The sequence below is a fragment of the Doryrhamphus excisus genome, chromosome 3 (assembly GCF_030265055.1).
Source record: "Doryrhamphus excisus isolate RoL2022-K1 chromosome 3, RoL_Dexc_1.0, whole genome shotgun sequence".
NCBI lineage: Eukaryota > Metazoa > Chordata > Actinopteri > Syngnathiformes > Syngnathidae > Doryrhamphus > Doryrhamphus excisus.
Window position 1 is genome coordinate 1,202,853 of NC_080468.1, and position 22,212 is coordinate 1,225,064.

The 22,212-nt window shown below is 42.2% G+C and overlaps 2 protein-coding genes across 3 annotated transcripts; one reads left to right on the forward strand and one right to left on the reverse strand.

The window, feature by feature from the left end:
- Positions 1–251: 251 nt before the first annotated feature.
- LOC131125019 (glomulin-like) lies at positions 252–10,113 on the reverse strand. Of its 2 annotated transcripts, none has more exons than XM_058066109.1 (19): positions 9,987–10,008; positions 9,690–9,758; positions 9,381–9,506; positions 9,195–9,308; positions 9,013–9,121; positions 8,223–8,520; positions 8,051–8,150; positions 6,642–6,823; positions 6,138–6,191; positions 5,986–6,016; positions 5,792–5,881; positions 5,676–5,717; positions 3,664–3,737; positions 3,511–3,595; positions 3,330–3,439; positions 3,151–3,214; positions 1,019–1,145; positions 883–953; positions 252–807 (listed from the first exon to the last, which is right to left on the reverse strand). In XM_058066109.1, exons 2-19 carry the CDS (start codon positions 9,726–9,728, stop codon positions 718–720), a joined length of 1,806 nt encoding a protein of 601 aa, XP_057922092.1. In that variant the 5' UTR covers positions 9,729–9,758; positions 9,987–10,008; the 3' UTR covers positions 252–717. The 2 variants fall into 2 exon arrangements, with proteins under 2 accessions (XP_057922092.1, XP_057922091.1); XM_058066108.1 differs by having other exon boundaries at positions 254–807; positions 9,979–10,113.
- LOC131125018 (putative RNA polymerase II subunit B1 CTD phosphatase rpap2) lies at positions 10,089–21,284 on the forward strand. Its single transcript, XM_058066107.1, has 12 exons — positions 10,089–10,180; positions 10,272–10,320; positions 10,428–10,542; positions 10,633–10,731; positions 10,813–10,878; positions 10,956–11,044; positions 12,480–12,515; positions 12,602–13,553; positions 13,768–13,868; positions 14,503–14,583; positions 16,595–16,663; positions 21,117–21,284. Exons 1-12 carry the CDS (start codon positions 10,090–10,092, stop codon positions 21,259–21,261), a joined length of 1,893 nt encoding a protein of 630 aa, XP_057922090.1. The 5' UTR covers position 10,089; the 3' UTR covers positions 21,262–21,284.
- The last annotated feature ends 928 nt before the right edge of the window (positions 21,285–22,212 follow it).

The following is a 22,212-nucleotide window of genomic DNA, read 5'->3' on the forward strand; positions in this document are numbered from 1 at the left end:
TAGGTTGACTTGCAGGACAGCACCCTCAATACTGCAGTACTGTTTTTCTCCCCTGCAGATAGTGCCATCAAACACTTTCTGCTTAAGTTAACATATTATTGTGTCATTTATATAAGCCTACTGAGGGTCTACTGTACAATGATATAACACGTACAGCAGTTGTGTCCAAAGTAAGGCCAGTGGCACAATGTAGAAATGACATTAAAAACTAATAATTGGAAATAATACAGCAAAAAGGCGCAATTTAAACATTCATAAGTGGCCCCCTGCATTAAACTACGATTTCCATAGTTTAATTATAGCAAACTAATAAGCACAAACGGTGGCATGAGATGCTTTATTCATATTTTCCAAATACTTGTTTTAAAGGAAAATTGTGTAATTTTTCCCATCAACATGACCATGTCTTTCCCTTTTCTGGGTGTTCTAGAGAGAAAACCGTTAAGGGTTAACAATGCACGTAATAGGACACGCCTATTTCGACCTCCAAAAAAGCCTACCATTTCCATAACTGACCTGCATTTAAAGGTAAATGGCGTGGTGTAAAAGCTCCACATTTACGGCCCGTGTGCTCCGACACTTCATGCTAACTGTTCTTCTTTCTTTAGAATACGCAGAAAAGATAAAGACGTGAGTTCACGTTCCACATAAAGATTGTGGATGATGGCCAAAATGCAGTTTTCCTGAAGTGCTTCTGACCAGCCCGGGAATGATGGTCTAAATTTCAGCTTTCACATGGGTAAGCTCCTCCGTTCGTACCAGCACACTCTCCATCATGTCAAAGGTGTGCAGGGCGGAATGGAGAGCCTGACGGGGGAACGTTCATAATCAGCGTAATCATGTTATCGCTAAAATCTATGGTGCAACCCGACAGCCGCTCACCTGAATCTGAGATTCGGAGCTCATGTTTGGCAGCTTCTCGTCACCGACGGAAACAGAAATGACAGATGCCGCTGTGGAGGGGAAAGTATAAAAACAAAGCAAAAACAAAGCTGACGTGTTGAGAGAGCTGTCTGACCTTTGGCCTTCTTCTCCGTGGTGGTGCTAAGCTCCCTCTTGTAGTGTGCTCGGGACATGTTAATCCCGACACGCAGGGGCTTCATGAATCCGTCTTCTATTTTATACAGCTCTGTCCAGATCCCCGTCTGCAAGGATGAGAAAATGATTTATCAATGGCATATTTTCATAGTTATGGCACAGGAAAACCTGGTTACGATCTTCTAAATATGAGTTTTAACATCGTTGGAGCTTTCTTGCCATGAAATAACACCCCTACAGTCATTTTTACATTTCTTATTATATTCAAACACGGACCAGCATGATTTATTCATTTCCTTTTTTGCATGTTTGTCACACTTGGATATCAAACAAATTCAAACTTTTTATTAAGGGATAATAAAAAAAAAAACCTGGGACATGAGATTAATTCAGATTAATCAGTCTGGAAAAAAGGTTAATTTCTCAAGCTTTGGGACTCCAGCATACCACAGTGAGAGCCATTATCCACAAACGGCAAAAACGGGGAACAGTTGAGTGGCCAGCCAACCAAAATGACCCCAAGAGTGCGGCGATGACTCATCTAAGAGGTCACAAAAGACCCCACAACAACATCCGCAGAAATGCAGGCGTCACTTGTCTCGGGTTAGGTTCAATGTTCATGACTCCACCATGAGAAAAACACTGGACAATAACAGCCTGCATGGCAGAGTTCCAAGGTGAAAACCACTAATACATGGTATAGGTAGAACATCATGATGTTCTACTCCTTTCGACTCCAATGCCTCTGAAATATCTGACCTCATCCACAAATCCTAGCCCTCCACATGCCAGCTGGACCCCATGCCCACAATCCTGGTCAAATCCTTTTTCCTCTCTGCTCCTATCCACTCTTCACTGTCTACCGGTATTGTCCCTCCAGCTCTCAAAACTGCTGCTGTCACCCAAATTCTTCAAAAACCTGGTTCAGATCCCAACAACTTCAATAACCTCGGCCCTATCTCCAACTTACCTTTCATTTCCAAAATTCCTGAAAAAATAGTCTCCTCTCAACTTCACGCACATCTCACTCTTAACAGTCTGTATGAACCCTTCCAGTCCGGCTCCCGTTCCCGTCACAGCACCGAAACTGCACCCATCTCGTAGACTCTCCGAAATTGGCATCACCCACACCCCCCTCCACTGGTTCCATTCTTATCACAGACCGCACTCAGTTCATTCAGCTTAAGTCTTTCTCCTCCGACCCCTCCCTAGTCACCACAGGTGTGCCCCAGGGCTCTGTCCTGGGGCCCCTTCTCTTCATAACCTAACTGAAACTTAATAGCAATAAAACTGAATTTTTACTCATTGGCACCAAATCCACCTGATCTAAAGTTGACTCCTTCTCTCTCTCCATCGACAGCTCCTTAGTCTCCCCCTCCCCTCAGGTCAAGAGTCTGGGTGTCATCCTCGACAGCACACTATCTTTCCAATCCCACATCAATAACGTCACCAGGTCAGCTTACTTCCATCTGCGCTCCATTAATCGTCTCCGTCCCTCCCTCACCCCCCCACACCACCGCCATCCTCGTCCATAGCCTTGTCACTTCCCGCCTCGACGACTGTAACGCTCTCCTCTTCGGCCTCCCTCAAAAATCCCTCCAGAACTTTCAGCCGCTCTGCTCCCCAACTCTGGAACTCATTGCCACCAGACCTCCGTAACTCTGCCACCCTTCCCATCTTCAGATCCAAACTCAAAACTCATCTGTTCAAACTAGCTTACTCTCTCTAACTGCGTCACATCACATGCCCCCCCCCTTATTTATTGTATGTTCTTATTCATTGTTTGTTCTCTTTTATATTTGTGTTTTTATATCTTCTGTACAGCGACCTTGGGTGTCCTGAAAGGCGCTTTGAAATCAAATGTATTATTATTATTAATACAGACAGTAAAATATGGTGGTGGTAGTGTGATGGTCTGTTGATGGACCAGGAAGACCTGCTGTGATAAATGGAACGGTGAATTCTGCTGTCAACCACAAGATCCGACCCCAAAACTGAAAGCAACTTGGGTTCTGAATCAGGACAATAATCCAAAACTGAATATTTGGGTGTGTTTTACGCAGTAATGGGGTGGCATCACATGGTTGTGTAGGAATGATGGAAGGAATTGACCTTGTTCTCTGTCACTTTGTCTCTTATGACCAGGTAACGCAGCAGGTTCAGAGACTCCATCACTCTGTTAAGAAGCAGTCGACAAAGTTAAACTTATTTGACTGCTAATCAGGCCGCTTTAGTCAAACATACAATGTATCATTTCTACATCATGACGTTGATTGACAGGTGCTGTTTACCTATCCAGGTACTGCAGGAGGTCAGTCTCAGGGCCGTCTGGGAGGCTGAAGACCAAACGCAGCAAAGGAAGGAGATGAATGCCCTCAAACCAGCTGTTAGCGTTGCCAGGCTACAGGAGACAAACACGTGAGTATGAACCACGGCAGACACTCACGCTGCCATTTTAGCGCGGCGCCTCACCCCGAGCGCCACATCGATCTGATTCCTGATGTTTTTGATGATGTAACCTTCCACTCCTGAGTGATTACCGGTCTTCAGCATGAACCTGGAACACGCCCACCGGGTTAGACCATGTGACACGAAAAGTGTTTAAGACGCTGAGGCGGTACCTACTTGAAAAAATGGTACTTGGCCTCGACATCAAACTTATTGATGCTCAGCTGGAACACCTTCAGACCTTTGGTTCTCTGGGATAATGTGATTAATCAGCAAATTAATCAGTCTAATCACATCCAGTAAATATGTATCATGATAATTCTGTCTTACAGTAACAATGCACTTCCTATTGTCTCAATGTGACATGACTGACACCTAGTGACCAGAGCAGAATACTACACCTCATGTCTTGAGTGCGTCTTCACAATCCCTTAGATTTGTATTTTAGCTCATTTTATGCTTGAAAATTGTTCATTTGGGCCAAGAAAACATCCAATATATGAATTTGTTTATTTTAAAAAAGCTTCGAGGGCTGCATGCCGGCCTCACAGCTAGGAGACCCCCAGTTCAATTCCACCCTCGGACATCTCTGTGTGGAGTTTGCATGTTCTCCCCGTGCATGCGTGGGTTTTCTCCGGGTACTCCGGTTTCCTCCCACATTCCAAAAACATGCTAGGTTAATTAGCCACTCCAAATTGTCCATAGGTATGAATGTGAGTGTGAATGGTTGTTTGTCTACATATATGTGCCCTGTGATTGGCTGGCCACCAGTCCAGAGTGTACCCCGCCTCTCGCCAAAAGACAGCTGGGATAGGCTCCAGCACCCCCGCGACCCTCGTGAGGATAAGCGGTAGAAAATGAAAGAATGAAAAACCTTCATAGAGTCAAACTGTGGAATTTGAACCGCAAAAAAGTGTCAAGGGATGACCGTATATCATTTTAAGATGGATGAATCTTTAAAGCCAGAGCCTTTGCTCATCATCCTTGGGGTTTCTGAATCCTTTCAAATGTTAAATAAGGCACAACAATGTTTCATCTCATATGGTCTCATTATAGCGAAAAAACTGATTCTAATGCTATGGAAAAGTGTAAGTGTAGGGGGCCGGCAACCTGCTTTGTTGTATTGATGCAGGGGTGCTCATTAAGTCGATCGCGAGCTACCGGTCGATCGCGGAGGTGGTACTGGTCGATCGCTGGTCGATCGCGGCGTGACATTAAAAAAATATCATCCCAGCATCAATGCCGTCACTTGATTGATATACAGGGCAGCCATTCAGATGACAACTGAATGTTGCCCTTCGGGCGACCAATCAAATCAAACAACGTCTCTAAGTGCAGCAGAACTTACGATGTCAGCCTATCATCCATCCCCGTTACTTGATTGACATACAGGACAACCAATCAGATGACAACTGAATTTTGACCTTTAGGTCACCGCTCATGCGTAAACAACGATGCAAAGTGCTAAGCTAGTCGGCGAATTGCGAGATTTTAAGCCCTCGCTAAAGTTTATGGTCACTAAAATGAGTGAAGGAGCTGGACCAAGTAAAAAGGCAAAAACTGGACCAAGTAAAAAGGCAAAAAACATATCACTTCCATACGGATATGGAATATTATACGGATATTATGATACGGATATTATCCATGACTGATAAACATTTGGAAGTGTGCTTGAGGCTGGCTATCAGCAGCTACTGTCCGGACTATGCATCCCTGGCTGGTTCAATTCAGTGCAAGTCATCAAAGTAAACTCAGGTAATTACAAAAAATGTTAATAGTTAATTATGTGTGTTTTGCAATATTGGCTCATTTGGTTATGTAAGGTACATCAACATACATTGTACGTACAAATAATCCTCAATACATTTGAAAATAAATAGATGTTTTGCATTTTTGTAGTGGGTAGATCATTTTGACTCGGTCATTTTAAAAGTAGCTCGCATGCTGAAAAAGTGTGAGCACCCCTGTATTGATGTTATGTTTGTATATTATGTTTTGTGTTTGTATTTTGTATATTTGTGTTTAAAAAAAAAAAAAAACCCCAATAAACATACATGGGAGAAAAAAAAAGATGGATGAATCTGTATGAATGTACCCCAGGGCTGCTGTGCATACAGATGGAGGTTACTACCGCCAGTGTGTGACCGGACAGTGAACAAATGATCAATATCATCAATAAGATGACTTACCAAATCATGTCTCGGACACAGCGTCATGACTTTTGTTAGGTTCTAGAAAGCAAAGAAGCAGCAAAATGAGCCATAAATGTGATGCACCAAAGAACAATGCTTGGACCAAAGTTGACCTGAGGGACCGTGCGGAAGGTTTTGATTTCCAGCAGGTCTGCAGGCAGACTGCCGTCCTCCACACGCACAAGACTCTTTTCATAAAGCTCCTGTTGCACAGTATGGGTTATTGTAGCGGTGCATATTCAACAGCTTATGTTTCTATTAATAACAATAAAAATCTAAAAAGCCATCAATTAGAAGTCTGACTTACCAGTCCTTTCTGAATCCTGGACTCTTCAGTTCTGGCAGTGCCGTGCATCAATGATGTTACCGGATAATAACAAGATAATCAACATTTGATTTGAACAAGCGTGATGTCTAAATGTGCATATGATGTGTTTTGCAGAGAGATGGAAAGTTCACCTGGACAGCAGGAGGCTGACGTGTTCCATATTGCAACGGAGAAGGAACACGGGACTGCAAGAAGTGAAGCACATTCTTTATGTCACCAAAATTTGATGTACTTTGCATGAAGTCAATATGAGGTAGCGAGGCTTTGCGAGTTAACATGAACTGTTTTCTGACACATTTTGTTCCGTAACCCTCAGGATCTTTGAATTTTTGAAGTTTAAAAATACCTAATGGTATTTAAAGGCCTTGCTTAACAATCCAAGCGCATTCAAAGAGAGAGAGCTTTTTTTGCCTTTGCCATGCAAAGATCACAGCAGTGTGAATACCTGACAGAAAATGACACTGAATGGCTTTGATTAGCTTATTTTACTTGAATTGTTCACTCAAAATGATTTTTGTCTCACTTCCATATCTTCCTCTTGCGTGATGAAGCTCTGCTTAAAGTGCAAAATGCTAATCCTTGCAATTTTTCAACAGGTTGAAACATTTTGGAGTGTGCGATGTGTGAGGCCTTACTGAATGACACAGGGCAAGGTGTCGGCAGCCAGGTGATGGACGAACACCAGGTGAGCCAAGCTGGCGAGTGACTCTTTGGGATAACGCACTTCCTCCTCTAAAAAACCCAGCGCCTTCTTCCTTTTGAATAGAGGCTGGTACACCAGGCCCGGCACAGACTCTCCGATTGCGTTGAGGTTGTTCTGCAGGAAGCACGTGAACACACACAGCAGTCAAGTTGCATCATGCATCCAAAGATAAGCATCTAACTGAGCAATGGAGATCCTGGAAAGCAAAGAAAGTGGTTATGCCATCACATCAGAAACTAGAGCGACTTGATTCCCAACTGGGTGCCACTGGAAATTATCCAATTACATTTAAACAGTCCGAAGATCATTTATTTACTACAAATCTTTGTTAAATGCCAGCAATGTATAGTGACAGGCGTTGCTATTCCACTAGATCAGGGGTCGGGAACCTTTTTGGCTAAGAGAGCCATGAAGGCCAGATATTTTAAAATGTGTATCTGTGAGAGCCATATACATTTTTTTAAACATTGAATGCAATAAAATGTGTGCATTTTTATGTAAGACCAACAGTTTTAGATATAATGGGCTCTAATTACGTAGACCAGGCACACTACCCCACGCCAATGGGGTGTGGCCAGCATACTTTCGTGAGCAGCGCAGTGTCTAATAATAAATCAAATACTTGCTGCCATTAATGCAACTTCTGCTGCTGCATAGTTTTGAACCGTATTCAGTATATTTCATTCTTTTGGCCATCTTCGTCAAAAGGCTTGGTTCTGCAGCTTTAGCTAGGTGACTATTTGACTAAAGGAGAAAAGTTTATATTTACATGTTTTTTTGACATCTCAATGACCGAGGTAGACTACCGCATTACCCAGTAATAATCAAGTTTTGGTGTTTGACCTGGAAAATATCATCAGGAAAGATGGATATGGTCGGCCATATTGCAGTAGAAAATAGATGGACGAATTAAAATGCACAAGAAAGTTTTGATTTTTAATATTATTTTTAACAGTGATTTCTGTGATGTTTACTTTAAAATGTTAGCAAAAATACATTTTTATTGTGGTAAATGCTTGAGAGCCAGATAGTGTCATCAAAAGAGCCCTACCTGGCTCCCGAGCCATAGGTTCCCTACCTCTGCTCTACACCAACACAACTGAAAACAAAATGCAGTTTTTAAATGAAACTTGATCAGTTTAGAAAAGGTTGTGAAGCCATTTCCAAAGCTTTGGGACTCCGGCAAACCACAGTGAGAGTCATTCTTCACAAATGGTGAAAACATGGAACTGTGGTGAACCAGCCAACCAAAATGACCTCAAGAGCTCAGTCATCAAAAGAGCCCTACCTAGGTTCCCTACCTCTGCACTAGATTGTAAGTGATGTTTGGGTTTGCTTTACCACAATCTCTCTGGCAAAATTCCTGAGCGGAGAAACAGCCAGCGTGTCGAAATCCCTGAGCTGTACCTCCAGAAGAGGGCGACTCAGCGTGCTCATACAGCTGCAAAATAGACACAGGGACTCAAACAATGGGATAACAACATAAACGAGTCAATCCCAAAACCTCACTTACAACTTCAGCAGCTCCGCCCTCAGCTCCTCTTTATCCAATAACACCCCGTCGGGTACGGCCAACATCTTTTTGCCGCTCTCATTTTGCTCAGCGTTACCGATAAAGATGTTTTCTTTGGCCTCTTGGACGAAGGGTCTGACGAAGACGGTTAGGTCAGCGCAGCAGCGACAAAGCGAGAAGACGTCATCTTCCTCTTGCTCCTTGGTGTGAGGAACAGGCAGTTTGGCTACCTGGTCCAGGGCAGAGGACAACGCCATGCCTAAAGATGACGCCTTACGGCTGCCCAGGCGCAAGAGCACTGACGTGACGTGACGTGACGTGACACACACGAGTTAGACGAACAGAATCTGACAGCTCAATGCTTCTAGACCAGGCGTGTCCAAAGGAGCCACTCTTGTATTTACAAGTTGTATATACATACTTATATATGTATATTGTATATACATAAAAACAGTTCAGCTTCATATTAAAAGGTGACAACACATACTTTGTACTTTGAACCTTTTTGCTGCTACCATGTTCTTTGTTTTGTTGTCTTCAAATACATGTCTTTCATCCCGTAATTGTTTTTCTGATATTATGGCCACTCCAAATTGTCCATAGGTATGAAAATGCGGTAGAAAAATAATGAATGAATAATATTACGACTTTATTTTCACACTATTAGAACATTTTACCAACCTAATTTTCCCAACATTGACACTTTCTTTGATTTGTTTCTCAAAATAACAAAAACACAAAGTGGACACTTTGGACACCCACGATCGATGGAGCTTGTGACATTCCAAACCTTTTTGTAGGGGCTTTAACAGTAAATTGAGGCTCTCTGCTATGGCGACAGGTTCCTCCTGCTCTAGCTGCTCCAGAAGGCCAATCAGCAACTCTTTTGGTCTGGCAACCTGAGAAACACAAACATGTATGAAATAGCTAGAATGGAAAAAATACAGAAAGAAGAAAACAGATCAAAAAGACCTCAAGCAGGTGATTGAAAATGGCCAGGCATTGATGGAGGTTCTTATCTTCCTTCTTTAAAAGAACTTGAACCAGCGGAGGCAGAAGGTTCCATCCCATACACCTCACTATGTCCTACAGGATAGCAGACATGGATGACATGGATGAGTCACATGTACACGTTCGGTCAATACGAGTGCCATATACCTGATTTTTGTCATCCAGAACGATACTCAGCACTTGAGCACCATTTCCTGCCTTGATGCATGCATGACCGGCAGTCATGAAGACCTCATGGTCCTCTGTGGAGTACTTGTCAGCAGATAGGGCTTGCTAGATGACAGACACGACACTAGCAAATTAGAAACCTCTAATGGCAAAGTGTGTGATTAAAAATGCCAAGAACTGTATTGCAGCAGTTCACCTCTCTTAACATGCACACGATACACAACACAAGTTCATTGTCATTGTAATCAAGCCCATTGTGATGCAATAGAACTCAAATGCTGGACTTACACATCTCTGGACCACATCACTGAACTGATCCAGAGCCATTCCGTTTGTCACAGTCTTCACACAGCAGTCCTGGCAAGTAATGACAAACACTATTTACATGAAAGCACATTATTTTACTTTGAAGAGAAGGCCAATAATGACGTCAACAACACTTCACAGTCAACAAACGAGTGTCTGCTGGCTCTGATCTAAAGTCGAAATTAGCTTATCCGTTAGACGGGTAAGAACACAATTTTAAAACATATCAAATTTGTAGTAAATTTGAAATACTTCAATTTCAAATACTTACAAATATACCTAATCCGGCCAAAAAATGCAAACAATGCAACGAAACAAGACCACGGTAGACTGTGAGACGTCCGGGTTTAGAGTTTTGCTTCCTCTGGCTTGCCGTCGATTAATGACGTCACGGGTCAAAGTTGAAATTGTTACAAACAGGAAGAGCATGGAGTCCGAGAAGAGAAGAACCGGCTCTCGAGCGCCCAGAAAGGGTAATTTAGTTATTTATGAACGAATAAACCGCTCTAAGTATGTCAACGCCTTGTTCCTGTCCATTTCTATCGTGTGGTTTTGTCGTGGCAGGTGGAAAACACGTCAAAGTACAAAGCGCAGAAGAAGAAGAAGCCAGAAGGTGTGTAGTGACATGAATTAGTAGCATACTCACACCAAAATACTGTTTGGGTTTGATAAAGTCGCATATAGCCGTGACTTAAATGTGTTAATACTCCCGTGGGACAGGAGAGATGTGGTCAGAGAGAAGCTTCGAGAGAGACTGGAACTGGAGAAAAGAGCCCTGCAGGTTGTGGAGCGTCTTCTTGAGGACAGTGTGGCCGAGGACTTCTTGCTTGACTGTGTGAGTTGAGTTCACTTTTTGGGGCCTTGAGATGTGATAGTTTTTATCTGAAGTTACGAATTATTAAAAAAAAACTCATTTTCCTCACAGGCCAAGTTGATCACGGCTGCGAATTACAAAGATGCAGTGGAGGAAAGATCCATCACCAAACTATGTGGTTATCCTGTATGTCCAAATAAACTGGGAAAGGTATCTGCATACCTTAATCATCATACACTTGTGGCTACATGATGTTTTTCTCCCTTGTACTTAACTTTGTTTACGTAACAGATCCCAAAACAACGATACACCATTTCTACAAAGCCCAATAAGGTGTATGACATCACAGAGCGCAAGGTGAGTGCTGCCACATGTGCTTCAACAGGACACATTATCGCACCCTAATGTACTGTTTGTACTCCCACCCCCGTCAGTGTTTTTGCAGTAACTTTTGTTATAAAGCCTCCAAAGAATTTGAGGTCCAGATATCGACAACGCCACTTTGGCTCAGGCAGCATGAGAGGTATGGCTGTCTTCCACACTTAACTCTTCTATACAGTATGTATATTATGTACATACTTAGTGCCTGGATACTCTACTATCAATGCATTTTATGGTACTTCACAGTGTGAAGTCCCTTATGTCAGGGGTGGCCACAGTGGAAAAAATGAAAGGATCCAAAAGCCCCTTTATATATTGTATATTATATTTTGTATTTTGATATTTTGTAAACCAACACATGTACGTAGATAAAGGTTATACATGCAGTATTTTTCAAGAAAAGCTTTTGCACATTATTACTACTGTGTTTTTAAGTTTTCCAAACATATTAGCTTTATTCTAAAAAAAAAGTATGAATTTTAACTTTATTTACATGATATTTTGACTTTATTCCCATAATATTATAACAGTTTTCCCCAACCAAATTTTTTTATTGTTTGGTTCTCATAGCATTCCGACTTTAAGACAACTTTTTTCTTTAATATTTCTAATATACTTCCAAAGTGACATTATTTTTCCTCATAATATTACATATTGATTCTCAAAATTACAACAAAATGCAAAGTATGAGTGAGGAACACTGCCTGAATGAATTAAAAGTCAGAGTGCAGAGAGTGAGTTAAATGACAAGATGGCAACTTGACTTGAAGTCAGTAGTCCTTGTTTTATTTTGGTGTACATTTCTACTTGTAGTATTGTGATATTTTTTATTACATTATTTTCTGGAAATATTTTCTTTATTCCTGCATTACAATGATTATACTCTAAGTCTACTTTGTTTAGTTTAGTTTTGTTTATTTTATTTGAGTGTACATTTCTACTTGTAGTATTGTGATTTTTTTATTACATTATTTTCTGGAAATCTTTTCTTTATTCCTGTACTCTGTACTCTAAGACATATTAATACAGAAAATAATGTAATTTAAAAAATCACAATACTACAAGTAGAAATGTACACTCAAATAAAATAAAATAATAAATAAAATAAGGACTACTGACTTCAAGTCAAGTTGCCATCTTGTCATTTAAATCAATCTCTGCACTTTATTGTTTTATTTTATTTGAGTGTACATTTCTACTTGTAGTATTGTGATATTTTGTATTACTACATATTATTATGAATATGACTATACTCTAAGTCTTAGGGTACAGGTACAGGAATAAAGAAACGATTTTCAGAAAATAATGTAATAAAAAAATCTATAAGTAGAATACTACAAGTAGAAATGTACACTCAAATAAAATAAAATAATAAATAAAATAAGGAGTACTGACTTCAAGTTGCCATCTTGTCATTTAACTCACTCTGTAATAATAAAAAAAAGTAACAATAGAAGAGAATGAATACAAATGTGATAAATAATAAAAAAAAAGATTTTTATTCTATCTCTTCTGTTTGAATCTTTTAATTAAATTCTAATAACATGACAACTATTAATAACTGAATTTTCTTGCAGTCCTCCAGAAATAAAGCTGATGAAGAAAGGGGATATGTACGTATTTGCTACGGTGATAACATTCCTTTACATTGTCAATGTAAATAGCGTATAACTTTATGAAAATGTCAACTCTTGTTCAGTGGGAGTTCTGGTCAGGAGGTGCTGCTGACACAGAGGCGCCTCCAGGAGGACGACGTGGACCATGCGGTGAATAGTCAATGTGAGGACCCTCGCGAGCATTGCCACAGCGACGGCAGCGATGGCGAGCTGGAGCAGGACTTCATTTCCAGTGTGGTCTCCCAGCAGCAGAGACCCAGGGTGCACTGGGGTGACTTGAAGTCGAATGAAGAAAAGAAAGAAGGACGAGGGAAAGCTGTGAGGTTAAAGAAATTGAACAGAGAGGAAGATGGAGAAGCGCAAAGGCATCATGGGTCTTTTGCTCACGGAGCCGTGCTTGGAAGTGAAGAAGCTAAACAGCAACTACTAGAAGAAATCCGTGTGGAGGAGGTGACGGAAAGCTTGAATTCATGCATTGTGCACACTGAAGCGGCCACACAGACGCACCATGCAAGTCCTCCTGCTTCTATTCCTGCCTCAACATTGCCTGTAATGGCGGAGATGAAAACAGACCTCATTGCTTCACCCGACCACCCAAGCCTCAACATCATCCAAGTGGGGATGACCAAGCGAGGGGCGCAAGGGCTAAGAGATCTCCTGAAGAACCACCCCCCCCACGTGACAGCCAAACGCACTGGCCTGAATCTCCTTGAATCCCTAAGAGCGACGTTGAAGGAATGGCTGACGGATGAAACCCTGAAGCTCTTGCGCTGTGCTGACCACCAGCTTGACTCCCCCCCTACCGACATGAAGGAAGAAGCAGTGGAGGAACTGGATGAAGATGACATTGAGGAGGAAGTGACGGCGGATGGTCAAGGAGGGTTTGTCGCAGAGGAGCAGAAGAGACCTACCATGCCGGCTCCAGATTTTGAGACGCTGAAGAAGGAAACCCAGCAGCTGGGCCTTAAAGTCAAAGAGTTTTATGATGGCACATGTGGTCTTCCCGGGAAGGCAGAGGAGCCGAATGGAAATGAGGTGAGTCGTGTGTATGTGCTCACCGTTGATGACCACAAAGGGGCACTATATCAAAACTTTTAATCTGGGAAAGTACAGCACCCGTACACCATCTGATATGATCCCAAGTACCGGAATGTCGTTAGCATCCTCGAAGACCTTTATCAGAAATTGCCGTTCTGTAGCTCAGTGAGTGGCAGGTCGACCTAAACAGTCGCTCTTGTTCTCCCGCCAGGTGGATCAGGGCCCGAGTGACACCCCGTTTCTGCCGCTCGTTGACTCCAAAGCTCAGCATCTCATCCAAAAGCGAATCACGGTGGAGAAGCTTGCCATGTGGTGCGTGTGCCGAACCTTCCAGATTTTATTCATTGATTGATTGATTACCAATATTCAATTCAATCTTTTTGTGTCTGCTTTCACTTTCACTATTTCCATGTGAGAATATCAATTAATAATAATTGCTGAGAGTTTTTGCTTGTGAGATTGAACGTGACAAATCTCATGGCCACCAGGCCTGGGATGGTGATAAATTAATTAATTAATTGCACAATATATGAAAATTAATTCAAGCATTTTGCCTGATTCAATATATTGTTATATGCACGCGTGTGTGATGGCCTCGTCTCCCGCTTCCAAACAGGCAGGAAAAAGGGTTCAGCACCTTGGCACGCATTGACGTTGTCGTACAGTCTCTTTGTCTCAGTGGGTGGAGGCGGGGCCGCTAGCATACACACAGTGCTGTGCAAATGACTTGATAGTGAGACACACTTTAATATGCATGGATTACCGTATCAATTTGGAACATTTCCAAATGTTCTTTGCATATTGACATATTGAGTGCCGGACAGGTTATGCGTACTTGACACCGAAGTTGCAAACCACTCCAGGGACAAAATATGTCAAGGTGACTTTGGACTTGATACAGATTGAAAGTAGCTCAGGTTGGTTGTTTGTCCTTCTCCATCTGCAGTCTCGGAAACATTGCGGGCCCTCTTGGTCTCACCTTGAGTGACATCACCAGTGACCTAAACAACCTTGTCAGGACGTTCAGGTCAGTGCAGCGCATACGTCACACTCGTTGTCCTCTCCTGCGCGCACATTTCATGTATTCATGTTTCACTGCAGCCGCTGTTGCCAACTCATTATCTTATGCCCTTTTTCCACCGAGGCCCACACACAGAAAAATGAAAGCATGCAACCCTCCACTTCAATATTTTGTAACGCAGCACATGTAGATATGCTAAGAAATGATATATAGTACTGTATTTCAAGAAAAAACTGCATAAAAGCTTTGTGATATAAGTAACAATAAAATTAGTTAGTCTCTTTTTTCCCCCCCATAATTTTGACAGTTTTTCTTTAAATTTTCCAAATCATTCAATTGTCTTCTTAAAGGGGAGCTATCAATGGAGTCAGAATGTTGAAAATTAGCTTTGTGCATTTGGAAGTGAGCCCTGAAAAAGTATGGAATGGCTAAAAATGCTTGGTTTCAAAATCCATGCTGAAACTGCCCCTTTGTGATGTCACAGAGGAGCGGGCTTCCTTATATGGGGCATGGCCGTAAGCCAGATAAACTCTCCACCCTCCCCCCAAGCTCTGCTCCTCTGTTTACTTGCTAGCAATGCCTGGAAAGGAAAAGCCACATTTGTTTACGATTCCTAACGACGCCACCATTTGAATCTGTCAACAGTATTTCACACCGGACTGTTTTGTGAACATGGGCCACTGTGCAGCTGCACTAGCCGACTAGCTGGACTTGCCTTTCCAACGTTATTGTGTTGTGCAAGAGTCACAAGAGCAAGTAGTTAGTAACAATTAATCAGTGTGTTAGCTGTGTTTATTTTGTGTAAGTCATACATACAGGGAGCAGGGTTGCTAAACTCTAAAATGCTAAATTCTTGAAGTGACCTCTTTTCTTGAGAAACTTCACACTGTTCAGTCTCTACTTCCGGATCGGATTCAGGATCCGACACATATGGTTGTATGTTCAAAGCCCACATTTGACAATGATAAATTGCCATTTATTATCAACTACTATACCGTTGGCAGCTAGCGGCAGGTGTGACCAATCACAGCGGAGTGGGCGTGCCTGGAGGAAAAGTGGACGTGGAAAAGTGAAGTTTTGACAGAAGCAAGTCACAGACATGTTAAGACAGGGGTCAGCAACCCGCGGCTCCAGAGCCGCATGTGGCTCTCCAGTCTCTTTGTTGCGGCTCCCTTTGCAATGCTTGAATATTTTTTAAGCACCCGAGTGGTGAAAATGCACATCTTCGTTATGAGTTTACAAAAATCCAACTTTGTGTGAGACCATGAATGCATCCTGACTGAGTTCTGACTGGTGACTGAATGAGCAGACAGGATGCTATCCAGTTCTCTCTGACAGGTTAACATGAAGGGAAATGAGTAATACTTTGAGTTATTTGAGTTATTAATTATTAATTATTATTAATGAGTTATTTGACAATTCTGAAAAAATAAATTAGAGCTCATTTAAAAACAAAAGTTTATCTCCAGTACTAGCAAGAGTACTCCAACTCGTCTTTTTTTTTTCCCTCCAATGTTGTTTTAAACATACAACGTTTTGCGGCTCCAGGCTATTTTTCTTTAGTGGGCAAGTGGGTGAAATGGCTCTTTTCATAGTAAAGGTTGCCGACCCCTGTGTTAAGACATCTAAACATGGCATACGTGTCCTCACAATCACGTGTAGTAAAGTAGTGTCGTGAATGTGATTTCACACACACAAACAAATGCCCGCTGCCTTTAAGCACCCTGTGTTCCCATTGGCAACAGGTTTGCTATTAAATCACTGTGTCAGTGATTCAAAACAAGCTTCCGGGAATTCTTTTTTTTTTTGTGCCGAGAGGCCCCTGTTGACACACTTAAAGTGGCGAGAGAAAGACATCCATCATTTCACCACGTACAACACGCCATGGTTGTGCTGGAGGTTCTCACCCATGTACGGTTTCTATTCATGCTCACATTCAGCATCAGGTTTTTGCACCTGCTAAGACAGAGATGTACTGAAACCTGTTGGGAATGACTGTGTTTTTTTCACCCTACAGGTTCACCAACACCAACATCATCCACAAAACTCCCGAGTGGACCCTCATCGCTGTTGTGATTCTCCATCTGTAAGTGTGGCTTCTACACGCATATATCACCACGTTAGCTTGTAAGGCAGGGGTGGGCAAACTACGGCCCGGGGGCCACATGCGGCCCACCAATGGCTTGAATCCGGCCCCCAGGTTTTCAACTTTTCAAGTATTTCAACTTTTAACATACAAACTGGCAACATGACTTGCATGTTGGATGTCTTATTTAGGAAAAAAAAACAACAAAAAAAAAACAACAAAACTGTAAAATTAAATGACATAGTTTGATGTGGTCTGATGAGAAAAGGGACATGACAACATACAGCTGATAGTATAACTTTTAAAGATAAAATTTGACAAATAATTAATAAATAAGCATAAAATAGTGTGTGTGTGTTAAATATATGTTCTGGCCCCCCAGACAATTTTGTTAACTCAATGCGGCCCACGAGTCAAAATATTTGCCCACCCCTGTTGTAAGGTGACGATGTGCCTTGACCGACAATGGGAACATTTAGATAAGATATAAGATAAGATATGCCTTTATTCGTCCCTCAGTGGGGACATTTGTAAAAGAATGAAAAAGACAGAATAAAGAAGAAAAGAACTCAACGAAGAGCGAGAGCTGCTGTAGCAGGCTGCCACCAGAGCGGCGCCAAGTCCCAAATGGGGGACTTCAGAATTCATGTATCATATTTTTCAAATAGATTATTAATCATTTATTCTGAAATGTTCCCATTGTCAGTCAAGGCACATCCTCAGTTAAGGTTGCACTTGTTCCCTTTCATGCCCATATGCCAGGAGGGGGCAATTTTTGGCCTGCACAGCAGATAATAAAAATAATCATTTAACATGAAAAGCAATAATGGAAAAATCTGGAGTAAATTTACAAGAATAAATGAAAAAATATTAATTAAAAATTATGTTATCTATCAAGAAAATAATTTTACAAAAATAACATTTCAATATGAGGAAAAATAACATGTTTGTAGCATAAAGTAAAAATATTCAAAACAAATGTGTTATTTGAAGTGTTAATATTGTAAATATTAAATATGGGAAATAAAGCTCTAATTACAAGACGAATGTTTAAGAAGAAAGCTGAAATAGTTGGCAAATGAAAAAACAGCTATAATTGTAATGAAGTTGTTTTCTTACAAGAAAAAAAATGTAGTAATACTACTACTGCTTCTCTCTCTCTCTCTCTCTCTCTCAGTATATCACAAAGCAGAGATTCAGTGTTTTTTTTTTAATATATACAACTTATACTACTAGTTTGCAAAATATCCTAAAGTGGCGCTTCATCATTTTTCACAATGTGCCCCCCCCCTGGAAATAGTTGGCCAACATTGTATACTGAACATCCGGCATGTGCATTTATTGCAGTCCAAAGTGCGGCCCTGGGCCGTTTTTGCTCCAAACATAATTAGTTTTATTGGCTGGTGGTATATTCTAGAAGTGAAATGAACGCATTATTAATGTGATATAATCTAATCACATGTAGGCCTACCGTGTGTGCGACCGGGCAGAGCCTTTCACTAAATAACCAAAGCAACAAAGCGACCCAACCAGATCAATCTTCTGGCTGTGCCTTGGCATCATTTGATGTTGTCACCCACACCATATGCTATGCGAACGCTGGTATGCACGCTAGTGTGCAACGATGGCAGTTCATGGACACTCCTGTGCTCCTCCCATCATGAATACACACAGGAGCTCTTATCTCTCCCAGATTGTCCCTTTCCAGATCCGTGATATAGGAGAGAAAGCACCAACACCCGCGGCCGTGTTCTCAAGTTAAACACACATACCCTAAACCAGGGGTGCTCACACTTTTTCAGCATGCGAGCTACTTTTAAAATGACCGAGTCAAAATGATCTACCCACTACAAAAATGCAAAACATCTATTTATTTTCAAATGTATTGAGGATTATTTGTACGTACAATGTATGTTGATGTACCTTACATAACCAAATGAGCCAATATTGCAAAACACACATAATTAACTATTAACATTTTTTGTAATTACCTGAGTTTACTTTGATGACTTGCACTGAATTGAACCAGCCAGGGATGCATAGTCCGGACAGTAGCTGCTGATAGCCAGCCTCAAGCACACTTCCAAATGTTTATCAGTCATGGATAATATCCGTATCATAATATCCGTATAATATTCCATATCCGTATGGAAGTGACATGTTTTTTGCCTTTTTACTTGGTCCAGTTTTTGCCTTTTTACTTGGTCCAGCTCCTTCACTCATTTTAGTGACCATAAACTTTAGCGAGGGCTTAAAATCTCGCAATTCGCCGACTAGCTTAGCACTTTGCATCGTTGTTTACGCATGAGCGGTGACCTAAAGGTCAAAATTCAGTTGTCATCTGATTGGTTGTCCTGTATGTCAATCAAGTAACGGGGATGGATGATAGGCTGACATCGTAAGTTCTGCTGCACTTAGAGACGTTGTTTGATTTGATTGGTCGCCCGAAGGGCAACATTCAGTTGTCATCTGAATGGCTGCCCTGTATATCAATCAAGTGACGGCATTGATGCTGGGATGATATTTTTTTAATGTCACGCCGCAATCGACCAGCGATCGACCAGTACCACCTCCGCGATCGACCGGTAGATCGCGATCGACTTAATGAGCACCCCTGCCCTAAACCCTAAACACCTTAAACTAGGACTCGGGGAAAGCTTTCACCCAATTCCAAGTGACTCGGATTTACATCCTTAATATACAAAAACATCCAAAATGTCACAGGGTAAATACACAGTACTGGGCAAACGTCTTAGGCTGCCGTTAGATACCAGTATTTAATGCTTTAATGAGTACATAGAACTAGAATATCCTCCATTAAGCCTTCCTGGTTCATCGAGACTGGCAAACACGGGGACTCCCATTATGATTCAGGTGTTTTTTTTTTTATTGTTATTGTGATGCCACAGTGACTGATATAGTAATAACTGCAAGTATCATTGCCTCTATCTTGATCGTCACCAAAATTCATTGGTCGATGTCCCACCCCTCTACACGTTTTGTCTTTTACCATAAACCTGCTCCAGTAGTTGTCTGTCGGCTTTATTGTTTTTACTATGTCAGAATTTGAACCAAATAGTCAAAGTGCAAAGATAAGCTACTGCTTCTATAGTATAGTATAGTATAGTATAGTATAGTATAGTATAGTATAGTATAGTATAGTATAGTATAGTATAGTAGTGTTGAACGTGTTCACCTTTAAAGAACTGCAGGCCGTTTAAGGTCAGTGTTCATGACTCCACAAGAAAGACGCTGGGCCAACATGACCAGCATGGCAGGCAGGACAATGATCCAAAACCCACCAGCAGGTCCGCCTCTGAATGCCCGAAGAAAAACCAAATGAAGACTTTGGAGTGGCCTAGTCAAAGTCCTGACCTGGATCCTATTGAGATGCTGCTGGAAAAGCCTCCAATGTGGCTGAATGACAACAATTCTGCATAAATTCCTCCACAGCGCTGTAATAGGTCTAGGGGGCGCTCTTTCACACAGGGCCATGTAGGTTTGGATTTTCTTTCTCGCTTACTGATAAATATATTTTTTTGCATTTTGCTTTCACTTGTTTTGTCATTGAATTTACATTTGTTTGGTCCAAAATGTGGTGAGAACAGTGATGTTGTTTGATCTTGATACAGTGCCACTGAGGAAAAGACAGGAAGAAGAACTGCAGGTAGCAGAGGTTCGCATTGGGAGTGACCGGGATGGATAGGATCAGGAACGACTGAGATGTTTCGAACATGTGAACTGGAGAGATAGTGAATGTATCGGTAGAAGGATGCTGCCAGGTAGGAGGCGTAGAGGAAGACCAAAGAGGAGGTTGATGGATGTAGTGAAGGAGGACATGAGGGTAGTTGAAGAGGTAGAGAAGACAGGGTCGGATGGAGGAGATTGATCTGCTGTGGCGACCCATGAAGGGAAAAGCCCAAAGAGAAAGAAGAAGAAGAAGTTTCAGCGAAATCAGGAAGGGCGTAAACACTTTTTCACAGCAATCCTACAAACTGCATCCGTGACGCATCGATTCCGATTTGATTTGATTGCAATTTGAATGAGCTTTCCTTGAATCCAGTTGTACATAACACGCTTATTTGGGAACCACTGCCGGCGCTACGGTATGATTTCATCACTTCTCATTCAAATTCCAGCTACTATTTCTCCATCATGAATAATTTGGCGTGGTGCGATTAGCTGCTGTGGAGCTCGTCTGGCCGCTTTTGTTGAGCCGGCTGAATAATGGATGCTCCTATTGCAACACTAGAACCTGAGGAGAAACCAACCTGCACACAGGTAGCATGGGATAGAGATTGGGGGGGGGGGCGGCCCGCCCCAGGAGAGCTTTTTAATACATCAACCACATCACAAGACATGAACGGTATAAAAAGCATGACATTCATCCTCCTTGGGTCCACCTGCCATGGTCCAGGTTGTTGATGGGTCTCCTTGGGTGTTATCATTGCAGGTTGGCCAGCGTGTCTCCGGTAATTGGAGACGCCTTGGAGACGCCGTCATCAGTGGAGTATTTCAACACGCTGATGGAGGAGCTGGGCCTTCAGCACCAAGACCTCGTCAACCTACTCGACATGTTTAAAACCCCCGTGCAGTAACCATGGACAATATTTTGATTTCAGTGGTGTGGGGTTGGGGGCGGGGGGGACAACTGGCCTGAGTTGGTTGAATTTGGGGGGGGGCGAGGGGTACTGAACATACACACACATGCACCCACACAGACTCAAATGTTGTAAATGGAAGCTCTGATATTAAAATCTGACCCAAGGAGAACAAACACCCTTCTTAACGACGCAGACCAACTAACGAAAACGCTCATCCATGACCTTGTGAGCCGTTTAACGAGACACAGGCTTCAGCTTGAGCAGCCATTTTCATGCTGGTCCCAGTGTTTGGAAAATGTCTCCTTTTAATGGAACACCGTTTTTGGGCGGGGCTGCACGGCACAACAGTGGTTAGCACACAGGCCTCACAGCTAGGAGACCCGAGTTCAATTCCACCCTCGGCCATCTCTCTGTGATTACGGAGGAGCCCTGTGAAGCAGGTAAAAAAAAAAAACATGCTCAATATAAGTCGTTGCTCAAAATAAGAGTTTGGAATGAATGCCAAAATCATCACACAGTAACTTAACACACAAAAGTAGGTAAGAAATAAGCTCCATATTTTACTGTACTATAACATTTACAGCCACCCTCGGGCATCTCTGTGTGGAGTTTGCATGTTCTCCCCGTGCATGCGTGGGTTTTCTCCGGGTACTCCGGTTTCCTCCCACATTCCAAAAACATGCTAGGTTAATTAGCCACTCCAAATTGTCCATAGCTATGAATGTGAGTGTGAATGGTTGTTTGTCTATATGTGCCCTGTGATTGGCTGGCCACCAGTCCGGGGTGTACCCCGCCTCTCACCCAAAGACAGCTGGGATAGGCTCCAGCACCCCTGCGACCCTCATGAGGATAATATTTTTGGACGGTAAAAAACGACGGGACCAAAACTGTCTTTTGAAAAAGTGCAGAGGACCCGAGTGTCGCCCCCGACCCCCAAATTACATC